The following is a 27,984-nucleotide window of genomic DNA, read 5'->3' as shown; positions in this document are numbered from 1 at the left end:
AGAATTAGAAAGAGCAAAGTAGGGCTTGAAGAGCAACTAACCAGAATAGATTCTGACCCATCAGGATCAAAAACCTTGCCACAGACCCCAGAGTATGAAGCAAATGTGCAAGAAAGAGAAATAAGCACTTTCACATTGGGGTTTACTGTAGGGAAAAGTGACATGCTCTGGTGTGGGTATGTGAGGGAGGGTTCTTTAGACATGTCTTTGTGTTATAAACTTGATCATAGGTACTTCAGGCCCAGCTACACAGAGAACAGAGTTACTCAAGAGCCCAAATGCCACTTAAGGATGATATAGCTGAATTACTAATGGTAGTCCATAAATACCAAAATGAGGATTCTTCCATTCTTTGTAAAATTTCCAGTTCCATTCATGCATGCTTCCTCTTCACTTATAAGTTAAATAGCCTTCACATAAAGTGAAGGTGTTGTGGGTTGGAGGTATAGCTGTCTTGGAGCAAGACAAACTTGAATCTGTCAGTGCTAGTGTGCTTACCCTTCAAATAAATAAATAGCTGATATCTAGCATAGAGATCAAGACTTGCTGATTTAATCCCCCTAATATGAGAGATTGTTCTGTTAAGATTGTGTAAACAACAGCTATCTCTAAGGTTTTGAGTTTTAAGCTAGCAAGATTAAAGTAGGATAAGATTTTTAGATTTATGTTGTTTTTCCTGTCATTATGTTCGATTATGATGTGCTTTATATAAATCTGCAAATGCAAAAGGAAATAAATTGCAAAACATTTTAGTAATGACTTCTGATAGTCAAAAATGTATATGGGACAGATGGTGTTAAGCACATTATATAATATGTGTCCCCAAAAATAGATAATAATCAAGAAAAAGAGCAGCAGTAGCCTTTTAACTGTAATTTACTGGATTAAACTTGTGGCCAGAGCCACACAATAGGAGATACCTTACAATTTTCTTTCTCAGGTTGATTGTCCTGAGGAAACTTGTGGAATGCAATCCCAATGATTTATGGCAAGCTCTTACATCTGCTACAGCAGCTTCTTGAACACTTCTTGGCATTAAGGTCTCCTGTCCACATGTGCTCACAAGCACACAGCCAGATAGTCCTGTTTGGTAAGAGGAAGGAGGGGACAGGTTCTCTTTGTGGTTAAGAGCATGGTATTCAGGAACAATAAGATACTTATTATTCAACAGCACAGTTCCTAGTCGCTAACTGAGACAACCTTAAACCATGAGGTGCTTATTCAGGGTAAGTGAATTCCTGATAACTTTGGAAACCACGGAATTTTGACACGGTCATATATGTGGTAGCTCATACAATTCTCAAATATGATTACAGCCCTGAAATGAAAAGTAAAAATACTTATATATGGCAGCATTATCATAATCATTATAAGAGCTTCTCTCTCTTTTTTTCCACCTAGTTACCTGTGGGTTGTTCTGGTTTGTTCTTTTCCTTGGTGTTCTCTGCCACAGCCAGGTTGCCTAAATAAAGATTCTTATTGCTAAAGAGATGTGAACTAGCCTACTGCTTAGTCCAGTTTAGTCCAAGAGTCCTGCTTTATTGTGGAGTATTTCAGACTCTTATGTTACTCATGTTCACTACAAATCAGAAGTCTCCTTATGGACTTCTATAATCTGACGTTATTTCTCATGATATTGCATTGTTTCTCAGCTGCAAAGCTGTTCTTAAAAAGAAAGGTGAACAAACAGCCATCAAAATGTGTTAGGGTTAATTCTTGTGATTTTTGTTATAAGATATATTAAAACACTTGATTTGCCTCTAAATTTATTATTTGAATTCCCCTTCTGCAGTTTTTTTTCTTGGTATAATTGTTATGCTGTCTGTTTTTCAAAATCTCAAATTCAAACCTCCCTGGTTTTGCTCTTTTGACCAATCTGCTTCTACTATTTGTTAGTTGATCTATAGTTCCTCAATAAGTCTTTATGTTCTCATCTGGTTAAATGCACTCAACAATTCGTATTTGATGAAGGCTAAATAGGAATACCTTATGAAGATCTAGTCACATTCACAGATGTTGTTTGCTTTGAAAACCACCCCAGATTTCGAACACTTCTTCCTTTCCCTCTTCTCCCCTTACCCTTGTTCTTTAAAAGTATGGTAATTTTTTTTTTCCCAAAACTTCTTTCAAAAAAATTCAAAATGGTGACCTCAATGTAGTATTTTCTTATGAACCCACTGAATGTGTGTGTGACTATGTTACTTTTGAATAATATATTGCAAGTTTCTACCTGCAAATAATTGAGAATTTAGCAATTGCTTTTTGTAATTCTTTGCTCTTTGAGGTTGAAGGAGGTGCCCAAATGTACTTTCTGTGGTTTTTACATCCCTATTTTGCCATGTCTTCCAAAGCAGAGATAACTAAATCTTCCTGAAAACTATATCCTTTTTTTCCTCATTTTGATGTGTAATTATCTTCAAATATTTGTTTACAGCACTTTCAAGTAGTATCTTCTAGCAAAATCATGTGGCTGGTATGGGAAGGTTATGAAGGACATTGCTTCCATAGGCTGCTGTTATGTAGCCAACGAGATTACAATTAACCCTATTTAAATGAATAACTGTTGGCAAAATTGCTATAGTTCTGTACACCAAACAAAAAGATTTGCAGTAATTATCAGATGCCTCTTAAAATATTGAAGTATTTGAACAACATGGCTGTTCAAAGCAAGCATTCTGTGTACCAGAAAGCAAATTGCAGGAATAATTGGAGCTGTGCTGGTAATAAAGCTATTAAGAGAGTCTGAGCACATCAAAGGGCAGCATACAAACTAATAAAGCAAAATCTTTTTTGACAAAGATTGTATTAAGGCAATAACATCTTCTTTCCTTAACAATGTAATAAAGAAATCTACAAGTTGAGCATGTTGACAGGATTTCGAGGTCCTACACATATGAACCTAAAATGCATAAGTTATCCTATGAGTCCCTTCCTGTATGCATTCATCCATCTAAACCTTTAAGATGTATTAATTTGTGTATTAATTTGAAGTATATTAATTTGAAGTGTAAATTCACAGGTTAAATAAAGAAGCAGTGTCAATGTGTGGTGTTGAATTCCTCAAAAGTGACATCAGTGGCTGAATCTAAGTATCAAAGAGGGAAATAACAGTAGGAAAAGATAATCCCTACTTGTAACACAAAGCAACACCAAGACCTCTTAGTGGTGGTTCTTATATGAAGATCCATGTACACTTTATTACAGTAAATTCATAGTAGTAGTTGAGTGTGTGTACAATTTGGCAGCAAAAAGGACACTCTGCTCTTGCAAATCAACTGTTTAAATAGAAGCCTGTATTTCCGTTATATTAAGTATTAAAAGGAGCTGGAAGACCAAACCTTTTTCATGGAAAAAATAATATTGGATAGGAGAGGAACTTTTAAACATTTCAGCAGGAGGAGAAAAAAAAGATAATGTAAAACTTCCAAAATGTCATTGAACCCTAGAACAATTCAGGACCTCTGGAGCCATCTAGTTCAATCCCCTGCTGAAAGCAGCATCAGTCAGATCACATTGCTCATGGCCATGTCCAGTTGTGTTTTGAATATCTCCAGGACTGGAGGCTTCGTGACCTCTAGAAAGCTAAACAAGAAGTCCTGCACCCACGGCCTGATAACCAAAGCAATAAAAGAGGCTGGGAACTGAATGTCTGGAGTGCAGCTCTCCTGGAAAGGCCCCAAGGATCTTGTTGGGCGGTGAGCTGAGCTGAGCCAGCTGTGCAGCAGCAATGAAGGCAAACCATGTCCTGGAAAGCCTCAGGAGGAGTATGGGCAGCAGCATGAGGACTCTCAGCCTGGAAGGCTTCTCTGTACTGAGCCAGACCTGTAATATTGTGCCTAATTCTGCTCACTGTGGTCCCCTCACTGCTCTATTCAAGACAGGAAAATCCCCAGAGAGTGTCAGTGAGGAACTTGGAGGCTGGACAACCTGGGGCAAGACTGAAGGAACTAGATTTGCACTAGTGAGGAAAGAAGGCCTGGGGGCAACTTATCACAGCCTTCCAATCTTGATAAGGTGACTGAGGTGTTCTCAAGGATGCTCAGGGGAAGGACAAGAGGCAATGAGCAGAGAAATTAGCTTGATATAAGGAATAAAAAAAGAATAGCCAACTGTTTAGAACAACTAAACATGAGAGCAGGCTAAGCAGAGAGGTCAGTATTTCCTCACTGGAAATCTTGAAGACCTAGTTCAGCAAGGCCCTGTGTAACCTGACTGAAGCCACTGCTTTCAAGGTGGATCAGATGATCTCCAGGGGTTCCATCCAACACAGACTTTTGTGTGAGCTATGAAGTATGTGTCACTAAAGTTGCTACTAGCTCGTGATATATCCCTGTCCTGCATGTATTGTGTCAAACTGGTCTTGCCCTCTCCTGAGTATATTTCAGTGATGGAAAAAGTATGCTTAATCTTCCTAGTGTCTCTTAAAACTGTCTCAGGAGAATTTTCTTTGAACTGCTCTAGTGTTATTGCTTTACAGTAGAGCATATTGTTGTCTATGTGTCAGTTATGTATATTCTGCTTTTGCCATGGAAATCTAGCCATGTTTTGGCCAAGTTTAAAGCCTTGCAAACCTGTATTTTGTTCATATTTTTTAGAAAAACTTCTGACCTTGACAGCTAAAATGTTTCATGTCATCTGTAAGGCTTTGAATGTGATGGAAATTCAGATTATTTTCTCTCTTGAGTAATGAAATATGTTTCCCCCTGTTCTTTCAGTGCTAAAGACTGGTATTCACTGTGGGATCTACTTGTCATTTTTATAGACTAGAACAGAGACAGGTGTTTGAGGTGAGATCGTGGAGTGATTCTCTGTATGTGTATCCTCTGGCACTTGGTCATATGGAAAGGAAAATTGTTGAATTAAAACTTAAGAGAAGAAATAGACCAAATCTTAGAGCATGGGAGGAAAATAAAGGAATAAGTGTTCCGTCACTCTGTGAGAGCATCTTATCCTTTGGATAGCTGTAAGAAACACCAAGGTTGATGGAAAGCTGGCTGCTCAAATAATTATATGAGAAATGCTGAAGCAAAGAATGGGATAGGAAGATTTTGAAGAAAATATATATTACTAAAAGTAATAAATCTATTTTAATTGACTGCACAAAGTCAGGGAGACTGGTGCAGAGATAACAATCCCAAAAATGAGAGGGAGGTGAACAAGGAAGCAAAGACCATGGACATGGTCTGTCTCTTCAGCTCAAGTATACCTGGTAAAGAAAGTCTGTGCAGCAGGACAGATGCACATTAACAGAAAGCAAGGAGGGATTGTTCAGGTTTTTACACCCAAGTAAATTGTTCTCCAATAACACTTCCTCATTTGTTCCAGCAGCTGGGAGGTGTTCACTTCTCAGACATGGCCCCGGAGAGGCCAGTGCCGAAATAAGAAGATCCTGTGCTTGGAAGAGAGGGTTTCAGTAGCAGGGACCCCAGTGGAGCTGGGGGATAGGCACTTAGGAGGGGAGAGACTGGAATTAAGGTCTCTGAAGCACATCCTCATTGGTCCTTCGGGGGAAATCAAGAGGAAAGGATTGAGCTAGCATATAAAAGAGAGTTGCCCTAACCAAACTCTCCTTTTTAATGCAAGTGAAAAGTGGAATCTGGATATCTTAAACTCAAATCAAAAGTTTAAAGGACCTATTTTTGACTTTCATTTGTTTTCACCATGCAATTCCTTGTTTCTTCCCTGCCAATATAATCCACACATCTCAGAAGCAAGGAAGATGTAAAAGAAAATTAATATTAGTGAAACCATCTGTGTGAAATATACTTGTATGATGACCAGTACAGAACCCTGAGAGAAGTCAGGCTATACCATTAAGTCAGAAAAACATTATGAATTTATGACAGTCAAACAAATTTATAAAGCCTCTACTTAGCAGAATGGTATTCACCATTTATTCTGTCTGTGGTGAAAAACAGTTATGGAAACTCAAATGCAATCATATATTTACGATAATGTGTGTCATAAGATGTATAGAATAGGTGCCAATAAACATAAAGGTATTTATATGTCATAAGATAAAGGGTAGGAAGGCCATAAATCAGACCCAGTGGGGCCCACTGCCATAAACAACAGGAAAATGGTAAACTAGGTTTATGGAACTAGTAATCAAAGTAATATTGAGGTCTTCCTTTCCTAGCCTTCAGCACTCAACTCTGCAATTGTATTTTTTCCAATATTTTGTGCATGTATTTTCACTATTCAAGTGTCAAAAGTAGGTATACTACATAAATAATAAAAGGTCATGATGAAAGTTAAAGACTAGATTTTTTAGAGTGCAGTTTATAACACTAGTAAAAAAAATGTTATGTGAGGATTTTACTTTTTTTTTTCCTAATGACAACACTTTCCCTTGAAGCTAGTCTGAATTATGTGTCTGTGTTGCTGGGGAATGGTTACCATATTGCTGTGGAAATGGGAAGAGGCGTGGACCCTTGTGCAGTAGCTATAAAAGGAGGCAGACAGGTACAAACAGCAGGTTATGGTGTATGAGGGAGGGCCAACAGGTTTGCCTCTGTAATTTGCTTTCTCTTAATAAAGGGAGATGAAATATAATAAGTCTTATGAGTACTAAGTTTCATTTAAGGTTTTGATTTAGTTGGAGTTAGGGAGGCTTTGCAACGTAAATAAAGAGCAATTTATTATGAAGATTAGCACAAAACTATCTAATTTTTACTTCTTCTTAGAAGGAGATTTGAAATTCAAATCACTGGCTGATGAAGGTTATTAAAAATGCATTAGAGTTGAAAATGTAGCTGTATGTAATTGTCATAATAGATACTCAAAATTAATTTATCCCCAATGACAATTAAGCTAAAAGAATTTTCAAATTATCAGCTAACAAATTTCAGCTAATTTTAGAAACAAATAAAATGAAAACATTTCAAAAATTTTGTAAAAAATTAAAACTATTTTAAACTAATCCTAAAAGAAGGGTTACATTTCTGTTTAGAATCATTCCTTTTCTTCTCTTGCAAATTGCTGCACTCTCACAATTTTCTTTTTTTTCTTTTACCTCAGGTTCTCTCTATTGCATTTTTCTCTCTTTCACATTTTTCTCCTGAAGAAGTCTAGGCCACTTTGAGTGTGTGTGTACACACACATGTACAGGCATGGGCTGAATTTAGATTAAACTAAACTCATTTATCTTCCCTCTATACCTGGTAGTTTTTCATCTAGTTGTTTTTTCTGATGAGCATCCTGGGATCTCATAGGTAATCTGCCACTATTAATACTTCTTCAGAATATCTGAAATGCCTATATTATATGTTTAAATTTAAGAACAGCACCAAAATGACCATTTTAGCATTGTTGGATTGGCACATTTTTAAAGACACTGAGGTGTATTTACAGCCTTTAAAAATCAATGGGGAGAAAAGTTTTCCAAATAATACTACTTTTGTGGTGGGTATGTATTTATTGTTTTAATGTTTTCTAAAAGCAAGGCAACCAAACACTGTAGGCTGGTGGATATGTCTGTGGCTGTGCTTTTAGATGCACACACATGGGCTTGCACCACTTGCTGTTGTCCATGGCCAGCAGTTGTGTCTGAGCCCCCCAGCTGAGTCCTGCACTTGTGTGTGTTTATTCCTCCCCTTTGGCATAAGGTGAGAAAGCCAAGAATAGGGAATGCAAAGACAAGGATGTCTCATCTCTTATCCTGGCTAATGCAATTTTTTTTTTCTGAATATACCTCTTGATAGTTCAGTAGATACTCAGCGTCTGAAAGGTCCTTAACATCGGCATCATGAGTTTGTTATCAGCTGTGATATTTTCCCCCTGTGAGTGTTATGTTAGAGGTAAGCCAGCCTTTGTTGCCTGATTCTGACCCCAATCTCCCCCATGGTTTCAAGCTGAAGGGAGCTACAGCTGAAGTTATAGGCTTTCACAGATTGAAAGGGATAGGAAGGGGAATTACACCTGGGGCTCAGCCACTGGCGTTATGTACAGCATGGATACAGATCTAATAATTTATGTGCATTGAAAGCCTACAGTTACTTGAATCCTCTAACACTCCTGACCCAGTTTTTCAATGCAGGGAGAGATTTTGTGGTTAGGGTTTTAACTTGCAGTTTAGCAGGAAGAATTATATATATACATCACTTACTGCATGTAAGTGATTTGTTTTCAAATTTAGTCTGTGTTAATAAACACTTATTTTTAATTGAGCTGATCTAACGAGATAATTATGGAAATTGTTGCAAGTCAGCTGATTTAAGTAAACCGAGAGAAAAATTTAAAGGAAGTTTTGGAAAAGTATGTTCTTCCTTTTCTTTCTACTCAAAAACCAGTAACATATTCCTTTTAATTAGCTGATACCTTTGGGTCAAAAATAGAACAGATCTGGACATAATCCTGTACATTGGGAATGTTAAAAGTGAAAACTCTGAAAACTGGAAATGGTTTTTAACTATCCAGCATATTTTAGTCACCTCACAAGGATATTAACACTCGTCTAATGACCTAATGTTCATAGTGAAATATTTCATTAATATTGTTTGCATGTCTAGTAACTCTAGCAAGAAGTTTGATATTGAAAGCCTTTTTCTTTTAATTGCAGATGAAATTTGAAAGGATAATTGTGAAACCCATTTTATTTGAGTTGTGAATCATCTTCCCCCTCTGATGTCTCTCTAGCACAGTGTTATTTTTCAAGTGTGCACCTGGGTTACAAATTAGAAAATTTATATTGTTTTAGTATTAAGGCATTAGTTTAAATTTTGTTAACACTCACTTTTACAGGAGGCTGTATTTTTCGCCTTTTATTTTAATGCATACACAGTAGCCTGCTATTCAGATTGCTCTTCAAATTGAAAGGTTAGATTGGAAAACATATTTCAAAGGAACTTTAGGATAGCCAGGAAATGGGATTAAGGAGAACTGGGATTTTTGTTCTGCAAATGACTGTCTGTAGAAATACCTCGTGAGGTGTGAATGCATTTTTTTCAATATGTATTTAAAAATCCTAATTAAAATGTTTGTTAAAGGAATAGGTCCACGTGCACATGAACTGATCAGATTTTAACTATCGCTTTCAATCACCAGGCTACCAGCCAGAACCAGAATAATCCCAGTAGGCTGGTTGATTTTATGGGTTAGGCAGCAGCTCAGTCCTGACAGTATTACAGCAGCACGGCTTGAGAGAAAGTAACTTAGCTTGGAAAAATCCTTACATCTTTGCCTAGTAAAGGCAGCTGATATGACTTTAATATACTTACTCTGCCCTGCTAGGTTTGATTTACCAACACTGTCAACCAATTTAGCATTTAAAGTGGCATAACAACAGCTAGTCGAGGAAGACTGTTTTCCATCCTTAATTTTTTTAGAGTTCATTGAGACAAAATAAAGAGTTTGTAACTGCTTATGTGGTAAGTGATCAGTTATAGTACAGCATGAAACTGGGTACCCAGGTTGTAGCCCATATGAAAGTCAGATATACTAATACTTAGAAATAGTAAAGACTTAAAGAATGGAGAGAGTTGTAAATAGTAATAATTTCTCTTTCTCTTGCATTTATTTAAATTGTGAGAAATTAAAATTGTTATTTTATTTTGTATTCAGTCTAAATTTGCATAATGTCAGTCATCTACATTTTCCAAAAATGCTGAAAAATTCACACTTACTCATTTTTTAAATCTCAATTTTATCTGGAGGGTAAGAAGGAATTATTAGTCATCCTTCTACTATCAGATCTACACATATTTCTTCTCATCAAATTTTTCTTTTTTTGCCCTGACATTACTGTGTTATACTTAGCCTGATTTATTTTTAATGTATTCATTAATTCTGCCCCTTTTTGGTTTTTTATTTTTATTATGTACTTTTTCAGTCAGCAGACAAGATTCTTACTGCTGTTATAGGCGTGGTTTCCATTTAGTATTTAGAGGAATGAACATTTACTTGGTAGAAGTTTCTTACTCCTCTGAAATAGTAGCCAGAGACCTGCCCTAGAGGCACAATGTGGAGGTTGATGTTCCACTCCTTGGCAAAAATCCTGGAGTGTTGTTACCATAACAACTCATATTCCAAGGGTAAATCCATGTGCAGAGATGGGGAAAACTCTTCTGTTCTCTTTCTGAATTGTTTTCACTCTTTTATGATCCATTCTTTCACTTCTCTGATCTTGGGATTTCTCTTCTCCCTTGTTATGTTCCTCTTGTAATCTTGTGGTTTAAGAATTGCTATTCTTTCATGAAACAGGTTTTTTTTCTTTTTTTTTTCTGCCTCTTAGTACATTTTTAGCTTAAGTGTTGTTTTCCAGTCTCTTGCATCCCCTCATCTTATTGTTGATTGCTGGTTTTGTGCAGTATATGCTGATGTCACAGAAATGTGTTCCATCTTAAATACTCTGAATGGCCTAATCCCCTGAGGGCTTGCGCAAACTCACAAAGGTCCAGATATCCTTGCAGGTCTGTTAGCATCCATTTTTTAGACTTAAGTTATTTCTTATGTGAATGGACCTGAAGAGTTCTCTTGTCCAGCTCCTACTGGGGCAATGTCCAGTTGAGTCTCCAGGGATGGAGTTTGCAGAGCCTCCCTGAGCTGCCTGTCCTACTGCTGGACTGTCTTCATGGTGAAAACATTGCTTTCCATATGCAGCCTGAGCATCTCGTGCCTCAGTTTATGCCCGTTGTCCATCTTCCTCCACAGCTGCAAAGAGCCTGGCTCTGTTTCCTGGATAACCGCCCTCCCAGCCCTGGGGGGGATGCAGTTAGATGCCCCCAAAGCCATCCCTTGCTGCAGGATGGGGCAGCTACTTCCCTCAACCTCTCCGCCCCACAGGGCAAGTGGTCCAGCTCTAGGTGTCCTGGGGACACTCTGCTGAGCTCACTTTGTCATATCAATTTCATTGGATTCCCAAAACTGGGCAGAGCATTATAGATATGATCTAATGAATGCTGAGGTAAAAAAATAAGGTGCTTCCTTTGATGTATGATCTGTGCTTCTGTTGATGCAGACATTTCCCCAGTCCCAAAGGTCTTCATGCTTTTCAGGCAGCACACTGCCTTTTCTTAAGAGCCCAAATCACATCCAGCTCCATCCAAAGCTGTAACAAAACTTCTACTCTGTGGCAATTGGATTTAGCAACATCGAAGGAGCCACTGCTAACTGCAGATAGTATGACTGAAAGCTGAGCTGGAGGCAGGTGTTTAGATGCTTTGAGATCCTGTCTGTGGTCCTTTGATCTGTAATGAGACAGCATCTCCTGTTCTCCTTTTGCAGACTGGAAGCAGCATATTGGTGCCTCCTTTGCCCTTTTCTTGCTGTGATAGTTAACATGGCCCTTGCTTTTTATATCACTCTCTTATTGTTGCCGTGCTGTTTCTGCTTTGACGTGGTTCTTTACTGTGTGGGCGTCACTCACTGGAGTCCCTGCTCCTTGCCCCAGTGTTGGCTTTTGCTCTGTCACATTACTGCTTGCATAGTATTGCACAACAGATGGTAGTATGTGGGCCATTATTAAGAAATAAGAGGATAAATGATTGCATTTCATAGCTCTCTCTTCTGCTTCTATTTTTTCTAGTTAGAACTTAAATGACAGGAAGGTAGTGTGCAATGCAAAACAGAAACCTATTTATGTAAATTCAGACCTTTTCCTCTGCCCAGGCAATTTCCAGGACTGCACAGTGGAAATAACATTCAGTAGATGGAATTGTGGAATCATTTCCTTCCCAGTTTCATATGGGAGGCATATGTTTGGAAGAATTCAAATAGGATATAACCCAGAATGGGGCACTTTAGATTTTATTCATTATTTTTGTGGTTTTCTTCCCTTTTGGACCTCCTTTCTTATTTGCTGTGGAATTGTAATTTTCATAGGGATGCAAACATAATACGTGATTTGGAAGTATTATTTCTGTAATTGTGGAAGAGTTATCTCATCTATTTAAATGTACAATTTGAGCACCAGACCCCACAATGTGTTGTATATGTACAGTCTTTACATGTCCATGTCATACAAAAGGAAATCCTATCTCTTCAGCTGCATGACTAGAACAGATTTTTAGTACAAGAAGCAAACAAATGAATGTCCAGTGTCGGTCAATAACGAAGTGTGATAGATTAAAGAGAAAGTGTATTGAATTGTTCCTAAAATCCTTTCTCTTTGAGAGAAATAAATGTAGTTCCAAAGAAAGTAATCAGAAAAGAGGAAAATTACATTTACTGTTAAGAAGCAATGCATCCCAGTTAATATGAGCCTTTGTTTAAATTAAGTGTATTTTGGAATTTGATAGCCTTTCATATCTAAGAATATAATTAAGATACTGAAATGATAATGAAACACCCAAACATTTTATAGGATAGGTGTTTTAAGATTGACAGTAACTGTTTTATAATATAAAATATTTTGCTAGCATAGTGAAATTGTGATCTTGTAATTATTTCCTGTTGTTTACCTAGGTAACAAATGCTCTTTCAAAAAGAAGACTTTCGGTTGATAGACAGGGAAGGACTAAAGTGTTTTTAGAGAGACCAGAAATTTCTTACTCGAAATCTGTTATCTGATCTCTTCTGGCTAGACAGAAGTAACTGTCCACTTTAAAGCCTGGGTGTGCTGTTCAGAGATTTTATTTTCCATATAACAATCCTAAATAATTTCCTTGATCATCTGCCTATACCTGTGTGTCCTGCTTGGATTTAGGCTATGGCTATCTGCCACTGAAGACTTTCTTGTATTAGTAATTTTCCTGCACTTGAATTATTTACTAGAAATCTGCAGCATGACTTTACTGAAATTAAATTACAGTTGGTGTAGCTAGAGACAAGTGGAGTTAGACTTCTGAAATCTATCAAGATATTTTTCGGATGGTTTCCAAGTCTTTTGGCACAGAAATGCACTAAAACTAATACAGATCAATCCTTTAGTGTGTCTTGTAACTCAGAACCCTGACTTCTGACAATGCTTGGACATTCTGGCAGGAAGTAGGGAACTGAAGGAATTTGGTATTAGTGTTAAATTTTGGATATTCATGCAGAAAGGTGACTTCAAGTTTCTGTGAACCTCTCAGGTTACAAATTATTATCATAAGACATCAGGGAAAATCTTCAAGGAAATTAGGATTTTTTAAAATTTTTTTTCCCAGGTGAGGGCATAAGCTAAGTACTTCCTCTGATCCTCTCGCCTTTTTGACCTTATAGCATGAGATTTGTTAACTGTTGGTTCCTTCAGGGGAGTCCTCAGTTTCTTCTCTTGTTTTTTAAGGTTGATATACTGCTCTATGTTTTACTAATTAATTTTTCGGATGGTTGATCCACCCAGATGTGGCTAGACAGTATTTGCCAGATGTTGATAATTATGGACTATATTATTCCTATATAGCATTTACTAAAGGATGCAAGTGGAAGCTCTGAATGTGGTGTTCTTCCAGATGAGATGTTACACCAACACAAAACAAGTTAAAGCTTTGGGCTTATCTCCAGACCAAGATAAAGAAAAACAATGATGATGAGAGGAAGTGCATTGCATTACTTGAAGCAATATTTAGATGATTCATGAGTGATCAAGATATATAAGCAATAGTGTCAGAAAACTTATTGTAGGATCTTCTGCATTCTTGTTCAGTGCTTGATGTATATCTGTAAAGAAGTTTTACATTTTGGTGAACAATCCAAACATCCAAAAAAATTTATTTCCAGATGAAGTGCATTTCTTTTCATCTGTGCTTACAAGGAATCTTTGGGGTGATCCAAATTCCTGACTGTGAGAGGAACCAAGTTACAGTAACCAACACTGATGTGTAGCCTTGAGAGCCTGATGCAAGCCTAGCCTAGTATAATTTTGCAGGCGTGAGATGCTGCCTTTACCAATCCTAGAAGTTATCCTACCTAGCAGCCCTTGAAGCCTCTGTCCTTTTATCAAATATCAATGAGAAGCAAAGGACTTGGATGTCTCTGATATAGCTATGTCAAGCCCCACCCTCCCTCCACCAAGAAAGAGAAAAGCCTGTTTAATATGAAAAAAATCTAAAAAAAAAAGAAACCTTGGCAAAGTTTGGTAACATGTGACTTTAGTAACTCTTCCACATCTTTTCATCAACTGGTGTTAATTTGTCTTTCTAGAGAAAAAGTAAAAGTGGTTTTAAAGACTGGTTAAAAAAAAAGGTCAAGAAACCGAATAGAAAAAAAAACCAACAAACCAGGAAATGTATGTGTGGGCTGCTGAGTGATGGACACATGAAGCAGGAATTATTGATGAGGAGTAGGAGAACTGAGAAATGGTCCAGGTGCTAAGAGTCCCTAGCACATACCACACTGAGCAACATATGGAGAACAGCACTAAATGGTAGTGCCAATGTCTAGTAGAGAAAATAAAGTCTAAGTTAACGTTCTAATAGTAGTGGAAAATCGTAAACTACATAACCATAGCTTAATAAAAAAGGATTTCTTTCATCTCCTGGAAGAAATCAAAGGATAACAGTCGGCAAGAAATCTATTTTCAAGATCTCTCAATGAGCAGGCAGTATTAGGGATTTTATTCATTGTTGAAGTTAATATTGTTCTAGAGAGTTACAAATGGAGGAAATAGAAAAACTGACTTTCAAAGTTTTTGTTGGTTTGTATTATTTTCAGCATTAAGACTGTTTTAGGCAAAGCATAATCCCACAATAGGAAAATGCCTTTTTTTTTTTTTAGTGGAAAGTCTATGTAATGGCACAGCAAATTTTCCCTTTTTTATGTTTCTCTGACTGATACAAGGTTGTCAGTGGTCTAGATAGTTTCAGAATGCTATTTTGTTGTTGTGAAGAACAGGAATATTTTCAATGTATTAGACTGAATTTTGTCAACAAGGCCATTATAATACCACAGGGAGCAAATTTTGGTATAATGTTCCTTGCTTTAAAAAGTAGATTTACCTAATGTGCTACTCATAAAAAAGGGGAACTGTTTTCTTTTTTTTTTTCAATTCTATTAGTCTTTTAAAACCTTCCTAAAGCTTGCAAAGTGATGTTTTAAATTATTTCAAAGTAGTTAAGATTTTTATAAGTTTTCCTTTTGTCTTTTCTGTAGCTTTGATACTTTTAAAATGGTTTATTTAGTTATATGTTTTTTCAAAAAATAATAGATAAAATTTAAGCCACAGTTTTAAAAATCCCTGAGATAAAGCAGTCTGGTTGCCAAGGCGAAGTTCTTTTTTCCCTTCATACAAGATAATATAAGCTCTCAGGTGTTTATTTTTTAATTGTACATGTTCAGCAAGTAGAGAAATGACTCATGCTTCATTGGCATTAAACCCAGAATTCAGAATTTCATTAACTTAATTCTCTATCAATGGGAGGATAGACTTTCAAAGTCTTTCTGCTCTGATCATGGAGGGAAGCAGACTGTACAATTTGAAAAGATGAACAAGAAAGCAAATATTCATCTCTATTTAATGTTGAAAATTACATAACCAATAGAATTAATGAGGGGCTTATTTGATATTATGGCCTCTCTAGTTGTTAGTGTCAACTTGTGTTCCTGAATCATTCTCGTTTCTTTTTCTATTGCCTTGCCCAGTAAAATTATATTTCCTAAAATCTGTCTACATTTCCTATGTCCTCAAGATGTTATAACTAAAATTACTATTTCCTTCAGTTCTTGTAAAACAAAGCATTCCGGTGAAAAAGGTATTATTTAAAAAAAAAAAATTAACTGGCAGAAATATTTTGGCCACCCATGTTATACCACTAAAGCTTTTGACAAGGAAAAGTGTCTCACAATATCTCATGGTGGTTTCAAATAGGTCTTTTTTGTGGAAAGGTGTACACAAGTGGGATATGATTCCTGTGTCAGACTATGAATGGCTCAAAAAACTTTGTCTTAAAGAAAGTAAAAGGAGTTTGGAAGAGGCAAGTCATGTAACTTTGTCCATCACATTGGAGTTATAAGAAGTTTTGTGCTGTCTAGGGAGGTGGTATGATTCCAGAGACAAAGAAAAATCAAAATGTGTTTAAAACAAAGCCCCTTTCTTCCTGCATTGGGACTGTTTTTCTTCACTTACCTTGCATATTGTTCAAATTAATCTCTCATATGGGTACCAAAAAGCAGCATATAAGAATTTGGTGGTGCTTTCATTGTCTTTTTCGGACATTAAATTCCCACCAGCAAATAAAATAAAATTCTGTTGTATGTGCATTTTGTGCTGACAGTATTCCTAAGTGTGTGATGGATGTTGCATATGTGACTATATTAAGCAAGGCAGGATTAATGTACCAATCAATAAGGTGACTCAAAAATCATCTTTACAGATGGCCAGGTGTGTGTACTCAGGTATGTCTGTATTTATGTTTCAAACAAAAATTACTGTGAAAATTTTGTAGCTTTAGTGCCAGGAATGTAAGATTTTTTGGCTCTATTGCCATTATTATCTTATCTTAAGCATTGCAGGATCTTTCAGTAATCTGTAACACTCAAATATTAACAAAAAAGAATAGATCTCTACTATATGACAGAGACTAGAAGAAGGCTTAATATGCCTTTTTGTCACCATTCAAAGCAATTCTATTTCCTTTTCTGCTATTCCAGAAAGAGAAATTTTCCCTTTTAAATACAACAAGATTTAAGGCACTTTTTTCTGTATGGTGTGCACTGTCACACGTGCACACACATGTGAAAATGTCGCTTTCTGTATCAATTGCTTGTGTTAGAATCACTGGAGCTTTTCCTTCCTATTAGTGTTTTCCCTTTCCTATTGCACTGCCAGCTATATTTTTAATTCTCTTTAATAATAACCTGAACTTTTTTGGGTCCCAAATCCTCTTAAATATTTTGCTCTTATATCTTCTTATTTAGAAAGACTAGTAGATCTGCATGTTCTCCATCTCCGACTTTGGGGCCTTCCGTGTCTTCAAAATTCAGGAATGGCTTATGGATTTGGTATTGTTCCCTCAGGTTTTGCATTCTAGAGTCTGTTCTCTCATCTGCCTGCTAATGCTTTCTTTCCCCTTTTGGGGGATTTCCTCGAGATTAGTGCTTTGGGTGAGTCATAAGAGCCCTCTCACACATTAGATCATTTACCATGCATAGATCCAGGAAAATCCAGACATTTTGGCAATTTCTTTATTGGGACAGTGATATTTGTGGTATTCAGCCCTTCTCTTTCCCCCAAGCCAAAAAATAGTGAAATATATGAATTCTTGCAAAGCCCTGAAAATGCGTGACAAAAGTTAAAATTATAAGGGATTAGGAACCAAATGGTGAGTCAAATGTTGCACCTGTGTCCAAAAAAAGGCCAAAAGGTTAACCTGGAGAATACAGAGAATTCTGGCAGTCAACCAAAGGTCAACCTGGAGAATTTCTGGCAGTCTTACTTCAGCCTATGGGAAGAACAGTGGAGTGAATCATCTTAAAATACATTCCTAGACATGTGAAAGAAATGGTTGTATTTGGGAAAGGCAGCATGGTTTTACCAAGGGTAAATCATACCTGACCAATATGATCACCATCTATGATATGTGATGAGAAGAGCTTTAGCAAGGCCTTCCACATTTTCTCCCATGATACTCTCAGATCCAAGCTGGAACATTATCATTTATGTGGGTGGATGTCTAGATGATGTAAAGCTGGTTAGCTAGTCAGAATGTCGTGGTTGAAGGGGTTTTAATCTACTTGGAGGTCAGTAGCAAGTGTAGAACCACTGTGGTCTGTACTGGGACCTCTCCTAATATTGTTATCAGGGACCTGGAGGACATGGCCAGTCAGTACAGGGGATGATTACTCTCCTCAGCTGAGTACACATTAGACCATATTTATAGTACCACATCCAGTTTTGGCCCACCTGTTACAACAGAGATATTGACAAACTGGAGTGAGTTTTGCTGAAGGCTGTCAAGACAGACTCTATAGCAGTCTTCAGTTTGGTCTCAAGTTTGTCAGCACATACACATTCCACTTCACGCTTTGTCTCAGTTTCTTTTGCTGGTTGGATGCCTCTCACTGCTCATCTGCTATCAGTATTTTATTGAAATGTCTTTGCCCCAGCGTGTTCCATTTTTTTACTCTACCATATAAAATCTCTTCTGCTTTAAAAACATTGTTTTCAGCATGTGAAAAGGAGTGCTGGAACTGTACACTGGGAGCATAACAATTACAAAGCAAAACAAACAAAAAACCCCCACCTACATTCAGTCCATTTTTTTCTGTAGGCATAGATGTCCTGACTCATATGGATGACATTTTTTTAGAAATTAATTCTGCCTGAGGCAAATGTCCTGCCTGAAAAAAACTACGTCTAAACAGATAAGGTTTGCCCAGAGTTCCAAGATACTGAGAAGAAGATTTTATAATATAAAGTGCTAATCAGTTTAAGATAGACTGTGCCACCAGCTCTGGTTGGAATAACATATTTTTCTTCCATTTGTGTTAATTGTAGTTATCTACTTTCATCAAAAGAAAAGGAAAGGAAAATAGATTGAATTTTTTATGTTGTAAATTTGCTGCAAGAGTATTTTATTGTTGATAAGCTTTTCAAATATTTAGAAAATAAAAGTTTGAGTTCTTTTGAGGATGACAGATACATTTTAAAGACACATGGGGATCTATCCTTACAAATGTAGTGATACTATTTGACATATTAGTTGAGTTACCTCCCGTAACTAATGAAGCACTGTTGTTTTAACATTAGGTTTTCTATTTGATGCAGCTTCTGAAACTGGTCCAAGTTGTATGAATATAGAAATTGAAAAATAGATTATAGAAAATCCCAAGGCTGACTTGATGTCATTGTGAACTGTTTCCAAGTATGACTTTATTGGAGAAGTAGAGTTTTGCAGAAATTTATTTATTAGAGAAATAGAGTTATTAGAGTTAAGTTTTGCAACTTAAGACTCTACCTATTTGTGTGGTTTTATCAGTTGCAAAGATCATAAATATAAATAACCTTAGGGGGTGTCGTGGTTTAGGAATGGTACTCCCCAGTTTAGTTCTCCCACCAGGACTCAAAACCACACTGCTATTCATTCGCTTCCCCCTTCTCCTCCCCTTCCCCCTCTGTTGAGATGGAGTTGAGAATTGGAGGCACAAAAGCTGAAAATCACAGGTTGAGATAAGAATGATTTACTAGAAACAACAATGAGGCAAGAAAATGAACAGTAATAACAACAATATAAATAGCACAAGGTATAGGACAAAGAAACAATTTACATGGAAAAGCCTGCAACAATACCTGGCTCTTCCGCACCATGCTTTCTCCCCACTGGAAGGAGAGAGAGTTCCTTACTCCCACCCCTGGCAATGAGTGAGGTGGTATGGAATAAAATCTGGGCCTTCGCCACACACTTCTCCTGCTTACTGTGAAAAATTAACCCTGTCCTGGCTGAAACTGGGACAGGGGAAAAACAGTTTAGAGTAAAAATTGAGCAGTTAAGGTTAATATTTTTATTTGTAGTATTTATACACTGGTCTAAAATATTTTTCTTCATTTTAAGGTAACTGAGCTGCACAATATCAAAAACATAACCAGATTGCCGCGAGAGACAAAGAAGCATGCAGTGGCAATTATCTTTCATGATGAGACATCAAAGACATTTGCGTGTGAGTCAGGTAAGAAATTGGTGCTTCACCTCTAGCTTGAAGAAATCAAGTTACACATCAAAGTCTGGCTTGGATGAATTAACTCAAAATGCCAGATATAAATTCTTAGCTTAAAGAATTTTGTGGTAAACAAAAAACTGGAGCATGGGGTTCATGCCTTTTGGGATTTGGTACAGGTTTTTTTTAAATATATGTTGAGAGGTATTAGGGATATGACAGAGCTCTTTTTTCCATTACTTTTCTTTGACTGCAGAGGGTCTAAAGACTGGAGGTTTCCAGCTAAACTTGTAAATCCTAGTAAAAAAAAACCTGTAAGATGTTATTAAGTCAAGATGTGAAACATTCTTTTTTTAACAAGCATTGCTATAGGCACTTACTGAACTAGTAATTATCATGCCATTGCAAATAAGAGGCAAATATCAGCTAAAAGCCCAGGATATTTTAAAGCAGGGTGTCAAGCAGTCTGTGGTTTGAATGACTCCACTGCATAATGAATGAGTTGAGAGCAAGACTTTGGCATTATGGTACATAATGGCAGGTAGTTACTTGTGAGACGCTGAACACGACACAATTGAGTGCGCTATTTTCTGGTTTGAAAGTACAGTTGTACACATCTATGTCCTAGGGCACACTTTAACAGAAAAAAGTTTTTAAAAATAGGGGGAAATTCATTAATGACAAAGTTTGTGCTTTTTTAGTAACATATTTGAAACTGTGCATTTTAAAATAATAGTACTATATATATATGGGGTTTTTTTAAAAAACAATATGTATATAATATTATGTATATATAATATTATGTATATATGGTCAAGGTCCTAGAGGGGAAGCTATATGAGAAGTGGCTGAGGTTACTTGGTCTGGAAGAGACTGAGGACAGACCTCACTGCAGTTACAACTTCCTTGTGAGAGGAAGAGGAGGGGCAGGCACTGATCTCTTCTCTTTGGTGACCAGGGACAGGATCCGAGGGAATGGCCCGAAATTGTGTCAGGGGAGGTTTAGGTTGGAATTAGGAAAAGGTTCCTCATCCTGAGGGTGGTTGAGCACTAACACAGGCTCTGCAGGAAAGTGGTCACAGCACCAGCCTGACAGTTCGAGCATTTGGAAAATACTCTTGGGCACATGATGTGACTCTTGGCACTGTCCTGCACAGAGCCAGGAGTTGGACTCAATGATCCTTGTGGGTCCATTCCAACTCTGGATATTCTACAATTCTATATTAATATTATCATGTAAACATTGCATCATGTACAGTCTAAATAATAAATTAAATACAGTGAAAAAAAATCTGAGAAATGTGGAGGAAGTTAAAAGTGTGAAAGGTCATGAATTATGTAGATTTTGGATCAAATATTGCAAGCAGTGATATGTGATATCCAGTGATACATATATCACAGTGATATATATATCCAGTGATATATATATATAACAGTGATATCCATCATGAAAGATGGATTGACAGTTTTGTTTGTTAATTAATTTAAGTTTAAAGACACACATATAAAATCTGTGTCTGTCTACAACCAGTTTAAGAGATCATTAGATAAGTAGTCCACATTAAAGATTTGATTTCTAATGCGTAGAATTAATAGTGACTCTATATTATGATTAATAATTGAATAAAAATATTTTCATTATATTCCAACAGCACTAAAGTCTGTTCTGTGGAAACTTTTGCATTTGCCTACGCATGCATTCCCCTTGTTCTCTAATGAAAAGATCTTGTTCCTTCCCTAGAATTACTATAGTTCAGGTATATTTGAAAAGAATGATGGCAAATCATAACTTCAATATTTGTTTACCAAAGAAGGGGCAAACCTAAGGAAGTTCAGCATGTCTGGCCCACTCATCCCTTTCTTCTGTAACAGGCATGATGCAACTCGTTAACCTTGAACCCAGTTGTATATACAAGGCTCCTATACCTTAAGGTTCTAACAGGATATCAGTATGAGATGCTCTCCCTTTAGGCTCTATACAGAGGTGTGTTTTGAGTGGACAGTGGGTGAAATGGCAAACAAGTGGAGAGCTTGTGGTCAGAGATCAACATTCAGACCAAGACAGGTGATGTTGTAGTAGGGGTCTGCTCTAGACCTTCTTATCAACAAGAAAAAGCAGATGAAGCAGTCTTAGGGCAGGAGGAAAAAGCCTCATAGTCCCAGACGTTGGTATTCTTGGGTGTCTTTAACCACAATAGTAACTATGGAAGGCCAGTAAGTCTGAACACAAGCAATCCAGATTTCTGGAACAGATTGAAGATAATTTCTTGATACAGATGATCAATAATGTGATGAGGGGAGATGTTTGTTTAGGGATGTGCTTGGCAGGATCCTGTGAATCCTTGAAGGGCAAAGGAGCCCAGGAGTGCTATCCAATCTGCAAGAACAGCATACTCTGAGCACAAGAATGTCCTCTCCATTCTCAGAAGACAAGCTTTACAGAAGACCAGTATGAATGGACATGGAGCTCCTGATTCAGCTCAAACACAAAAAAAAAAAAAACCCAAACCAAAAACAAACAAACAAAAAAAAAAAAAAACACCACCACAATGGATCAGAGACAACTACTTGGGAGAGATACAGATGCATTGTCTATTTATACAGGAATGGAGTTGGGAAAGCTCCAGCTCAGGGAAGTGCAAGATAGAAAAGGTTTCTTAAAGTACATCAGGAGAAAAATGAAGGCTAAGTAAGCGTGGGTCCATTGCTCACTGGAGCAGTCAATGTAGTGACAAGGGTCATGGGAAAGGCTAAGGTACATTTTATACTGTGGGTTTCACTTGCAAGGTTTGTCCTCAGGCCTTCCAGGTTTCTGAGCCCTTGGACATGAAGCAGTATCCTCAGTAATGGGAGGCATAGTCAGGCATCACTTAAATCACTTGGATTTCATACATAAGTCAGTGGAACTTGATTGTCAGGAATGACAAGAAGGAGGATCCAGATAACTGTACTCCAGTCAGCCTCACCTCAGTCCCTGAGAACACTGTTGGAACCACTCATGTGTAAACACATGAAGAACAGCAAAGTGAATGGGATTAGCAAAACTATTTCCCATATGCAAATCATATTTGTTTGCTATGATTATGTGTCTGGCAAAAGAAAGGCAGTGGTTCTTATATACCTTGATTTTAATGGTCTTTGACACCCTCTGTAGCTTTCTCCATAGTCCCCAAAACTGGTGGGACATAGGATGAATAAAGGCACTATGATGTGGACAGAAATTAGGCTGGACTTAAAAAGCCAAGCTTGTGAAACCAATCTTGCAGCCAGTAGGTAGTGGATCCCTCAGGGATTATTGCTGGGACCAACACCATTCAACACCTTCATTGATAGTCTGCATGATGAGGTGGAGGGTACTCTTGGCAAGTTTGCAGGTGACACCAGGTGGGGGTGACCCTAACTGGGAAGGAAGGGCCGCTGACAGAGGGACCTGGACAGGCTGGAGAACTAGGCTGACATAAACTTCATGAGGTTCAGCAAGAACAAAAGCTTTTCCCTGGTTTGTGGTAATCCCAGCCACAAGGCAGGCTTGGTGCCAGCTGTTGGGAAGCAGCTCTGCAGGAAAGGCTCCGGGGTCCTGGTGCATTACATGCCCTGGACAGCATTAGTTAGGATCTTGACAGCAAGTACTGGGAAGTGATCCTTCTCTTTTATTCAGCACTTGTAGGACCACATCTGGACTACTATGTCCAGTTTTGTGCACTCAGCATAATATTGCTGGAGTGAATCCAGGGGATGGCACCAAGAGTCAGGAACACGTGACATGTGAAGAGAGACTGAGAGCTGGGCCTGTTCAACCTGGAGAAAAATTAGTTCAGAGGATCTTATTGCTTACGTGGTCTGAGAATACAGAGAAGATGGAGCTATAACAGTGTCAGAGATAACTTGCTGTTTCTGAAAGACTACAAATCTTTGCTGTGGATATAGTGGAGTTTCAATCAGCTTGCCTTTCTCCATGCCTTTAGTCTATCTAAGCAGTATAGACTGCATCATGTCTTTCAGATGAGAGAGATACACTGTTTTGTTTCACTAAAATCTGACTCTCTTGAACTCCAAATCTTTTGTGCTTTCTGAACTAGGAGGATACAGTCCAAAATAAAATTTCTTTTCCAGGTCATTTCCACAGTGAATTATGTCTTCTCACAAGGAACTTTGTAGCGGGTTGGGTTTGTAACCGGGCGGAAACACCAATTTAGTGTAGTGGTTTGGTCCAAGATACTCATTACTGTTTACCTTCTGTGAGATAAGAATTAGGAGAAATGCAAAGCAGGCACCAAACTTGAAAGAATATAAAGTTTATTAACAGACCTAAAAGAAGGAAAAAAAAAATTATACCACACCTTCAGAACTCTTCTCCTCCCCCCACCTTCCTCCCTTCTCCCACTGACAATGTAAAAAGACAACCCTTAAGATGTTCAGTCTGTTTACCACTTCCATAATAACCTTGTTCAGTCCATTTAGAAAGAGAAGTCTCTTCTTGCTTGTGCTATGAAAACATTATCACAACGAGACAGCCGCCCACTTCCAAATAACTTTGTTCAGTCCATTTGGAAGAGGAGTCTCTCTGCTCGCATGCGAGTCCCTTCCCCCGACTTGCAGCTTTTCCCACAACTGCTTTAGAGGGTCCACACTTGAAGGTTTTTGGGGTACAATTTTAAGGTTGAGCTGTTCAGAAACAAAAGTTCTCTTCACCCATCTCTGGGAACATTTCATCTCTAAGAACAGAGGCCCTTCCCCTTCCCTGGGAGCAAAGGGTCTTCCTCATCTTCATCTCTAGGACTATCTCTGGGAGCATCTCTAGGAACTGAGGTTTTCTCCTTTCCCATTTGGAGCAAAAGTCCTCATCTAGTCCATCTCTCCCTGTCCAAACTTCTCATGAAATTACAGCTGCGTCAGCATCTGCCTATCTCAGCGCAGGTGCTTTTGCTCACGAGTTGAACACTCCACCCCCCATACCTTCATGAAATTACAACAGGATACTCTGATATATCATAGCTTCACAACAGACTTTCAGCTTTAAGCATCTCCTCTCTCTCTTCCCTCAGGTTTTCAGCTCTTCACAGCAATAAAAGGGTTAATCTCACCTCGGCCTTGCAGCTGGAATGTGGCTTATCGCTGTTGGTCACCTGACCTCTGCCGGACAGAGGTGCCACTTTGCTGAAATCTTGGCCACAGTGGGGGGTAGCCGAGCCGCTCTGGCTGCCCACAGCCCTGCTGGGGGGGGTTCCACGGGTGGAACCCGGCCCATCAGTTCCAGGATGGCCGTGGCCTGGCCCGAGCAGGGCCTGGGCTGGGCCCACTGGCCCCCACACAGGGCCTGCAGCCACCTGTCCCAGCGCCGGAAACGAGAGAGAGCTTGGGGGGGAGTTTGTCTGTTCTTAAGTGTGGATCACAGAGGCGGTCACAACTTTAAGTGGCTTAAAGAATTGTCCATATTCAAACTGGCCAGCTGATAGGTTCTATCAGGTCATGGGGAAAGCTGTAAGCACTCCTTTGAGAGAACATCACTTCCGAGACTATGCTAGCTAAGCCATGACAAACTGTTACCATTTTTACTGCTGCTAAAATGTGCCAAGTGCTCTGCTTACCTTTATGAAACTTAACAAAATTTAAGGAATATTTGGAGAACTGCTTGTTACTTAAAATGGGTTCTTTTCCTTCTCTTGCTTTAGTAGCACTGGTTTATATTGGAAAATGCATAGACTTTTAACAGCCTCACAGTGTATAGTGATGTACACACAATGGTGTTTATTTTGGCAAATCTTCTTGCCACTTCTTTGATTAACACAATCACTTTACTAATCCCTCTTCTTTCCCATGGCTTCCGTGTCAAAAAAACACTCAGGTGGTTTTGACTCAAGCGAAAATCTTCTAGAATCATAACTGCTTGACCTTGAATTTTTTAGGACCCGAGTTTCATAATTTGAACATTTTTCTGCCATGACACCTCTGAATATACAGAAGCAGATACCTTGTTTCTCGTCATCTTGATTTCCAGAGGCAGATGGAAGAACAATAACATTAAACCCATGACAAAAGGTCTGCTGAGCATGGAGTCAATAATTTCTTGGAGACAAGGAGAAAGGAATACTCAAAGCTGAGTTGATTTTAGGGCTTTTGAACAGTGGGAGGGGTTTTGTCAGTGTTGTACAAGGAAATGATTTTAAATAATGGTATCATTTTGGGTTTGATAGTATGAGCTGATACCTTCTCCTCTACACAGTCTTAAAGTCCACATGATGAAAAGCAGCACATTTTTCTGGCACATGGCTTTCTTAATTGTGGAATTAAGCACAATAAAATACTATTCTGTTTCAAAATAGGTCTCTAAAGATGCAGAACACTTTGGTTCTCCCCAGAAAGCCTGAGAGCTGTGATACCAGCCCACTGGGTGTGCTGGCTCAGAGCCTGTGGTTTCTTCCTAAGCTCCTGCAGTTTTTAGTCCCTCATCTTGCTTATTGTCTTCAAGGCAGCAACAGACAAGTCTGAGCTCTGGGTGGGCTGTAACCCCTATACTTCCATTAGAATTTCACCAAATTAGTAATCTTAGATACATCTAATTGTTGGTAATCTTCATTTGCTAATGAAAACATTCTATAGATAAATCCAAATCCTCCATATGCTTTTGTTATCACCTACCTGTTCCCCTCACTACTACCAGTGCTCCCAACATCTACACCAGCTGTAGAAATGTGTTCAATTCTGAAGCCCTATTGAAATATTTTGAAGAGCAAATCAATCTCATATATTACAGTTCCCTGAATAAAAGCATGGGATAACACGTCTTTAAAGAAGAATTATCCCTCTCCAGGAAGAAAGGGAAGCTTCTTGCTGTCACTATATCTGTTTCTGACATCTGCTCTAGTGGGCAGTCTCTGTTACCATGAAAATTGTTTCAATGGAAGTAAACTAATGAGAAGTCAGGGCTGATTAAGTAACATGAAAAGTAGTCTATAACTTGGTGAACCTATGACAGACTCTAAGGAGTGGGAATTCTTCTTCAAACTATGGGAAATTGCTGCTGCCCTAACAAGGAACATGCTATGGTCTCAATCTGACCCTTCCTGAAAATCATGTGAAAGTTATTGCCATTAAGGGAATTTTTGTGATTTTTCTTAAAATTGAGAACTGTGAAATTCTGGGGGTTTTTTTCTGCACTCTGCAGTGTATAATCAAGCAAGTGGAGAAGGTCTTTTAGCTCTGGATTCCAGCTACTGGGTCTGACGTGCTGACTTTCCCTGATTCCTTTACTAAAAATATTGTTAGGGTGGGTCTTGCTTGATTGGAGATTTTTGTTATTGTTGTTGCTTTTTTTCTTCAGGTAGGTGTGCTGTCACTTTTTGTGTAGTTACAGCCACGTTTGGATGCATGTATCCGTTAAGAAGCTCTTCTACCTGCATGCCTGATATCTGTAATGTGACTGTAAGACAAGTGTCTGAACTGAGACAGGTGTTCTGAAATGCATTTTAAACTCTCACAAATCTTGTAGATACGACGCAGTGAGAAATGGTGGCTGTGCAGGACCAGCAACAAAATGAAATTGGATGGCATGAGTACTGATTAAAGCTAGAAGTTTATGGTACTGTTTTGGAAGTTGCTAGCATGACAAGGCTTGTACCTGAATAATAGCTAGCTTTCAAGGAATGCTGTTTCTGATTTGCACTAGTCAGGGACAGACCATATGGGGGCTTGATTTTTCCTTTAGTGATGACAGCAAAATACTAAAATACTAAAAATCTCTGGGCATTTTATGCTTAGTGGACCCTCCAGCACAGGTTTTTTTAAATCTATTTTGATTTCTAAATGACAGAATGTGATGAAAACTGATGAACTTTTAAACCTAGTGCTAAAAAAAATAAAAATTAAGGGGGTTGAAAATATTATGGAGACAGAGATAAGAGAGACAAATTAGAGCTGAGAGCTGATTTTGGTGATTTGAGAATAGAATGAGTTGTAACATAATGGGCAAAATCACAGAGAAATCTTAAAACTGCCACTGTTAAACAAATACAGAAATCCCCCAGGACACTGACATTTTTCTGGGTTCTCTTCACTACAATGCCCCACTCTGTATAGAAGTAGATTATTTGAAGGGGTTTCTTTCTTTCCAGGCATGCATGAACTGCAGCCCTAGAGTCATTACAACCAAAAAATATCTTCATTATTTTTAAGAGGTTATACTTTGGCTTTCCCTTAAAACTTTCACTATTCAAGTCCTGGGGAAAATAGAATTGGGTTATTGCAAAGTGTCTATCAGCTACTCTATTTGAAAATTCTGGTTTAGGGGTTTATCCATTCTTGTGGTTGTTTTGGCTCAACTCACCGTTTTTATTTCTTGAATGTCTTGCTTCTGTGATGGTTACCTTGATAAAACTCTTTTATACATCTGCAACATAAACTGGCTTTTTCTTCTGGGTTCTTGTGCTTTTGGCTTCTTTTGAGTGCAGTCAAACTGTGATAAGCAAGTCTTGTCAT

At 38.1% G+C, this 27,984-nt stretch overlaps 1 protein-coding gene across 2 annotated transcripts in view; it reads left to right on the top strand.

Moving 5' to 3' along the window:
* DOK6 (docking protein 6) overlaps window positions 1-27,984 on the top strand; it is a 254,684-nt gene that overhangs the window by 98,371 nt on the left and 128,329 nt on the right. For both annotated transcript variants that reach the window (XM_069005925.1, XM_069005927.1), the window contains exon 3: window positions 19,407-19,521. In XM_069005925.1, the coding sequence (XP_068862026.1) occupies window positions 19,407-19,521 (115 nt within the window). The remainder of the gene's footprint in view (window positions 1-19,406; window positions 19,522-27,984) is intronic.

Source organism: Aphelocoma coerulescens, chromosome 2 (assembly GCF_041296385.1).
Source record: "Aphelocoma coerulescens isolate FSJ_1873_10779 chromosome 2, UR_Acoe_1.0, whole genome shotgun sequence".
NCBI lineage: Eukaryota > Metazoa > Chordata > Aves > Passeriformes > Corvidae > Aphelocoma > Aphelocoma coerulescens.
The sequence above is the reverse complement of the archived record's forward strand: the minus strand, read 5'-3'. Positions and strand labels throughout refer to the sequence as shown.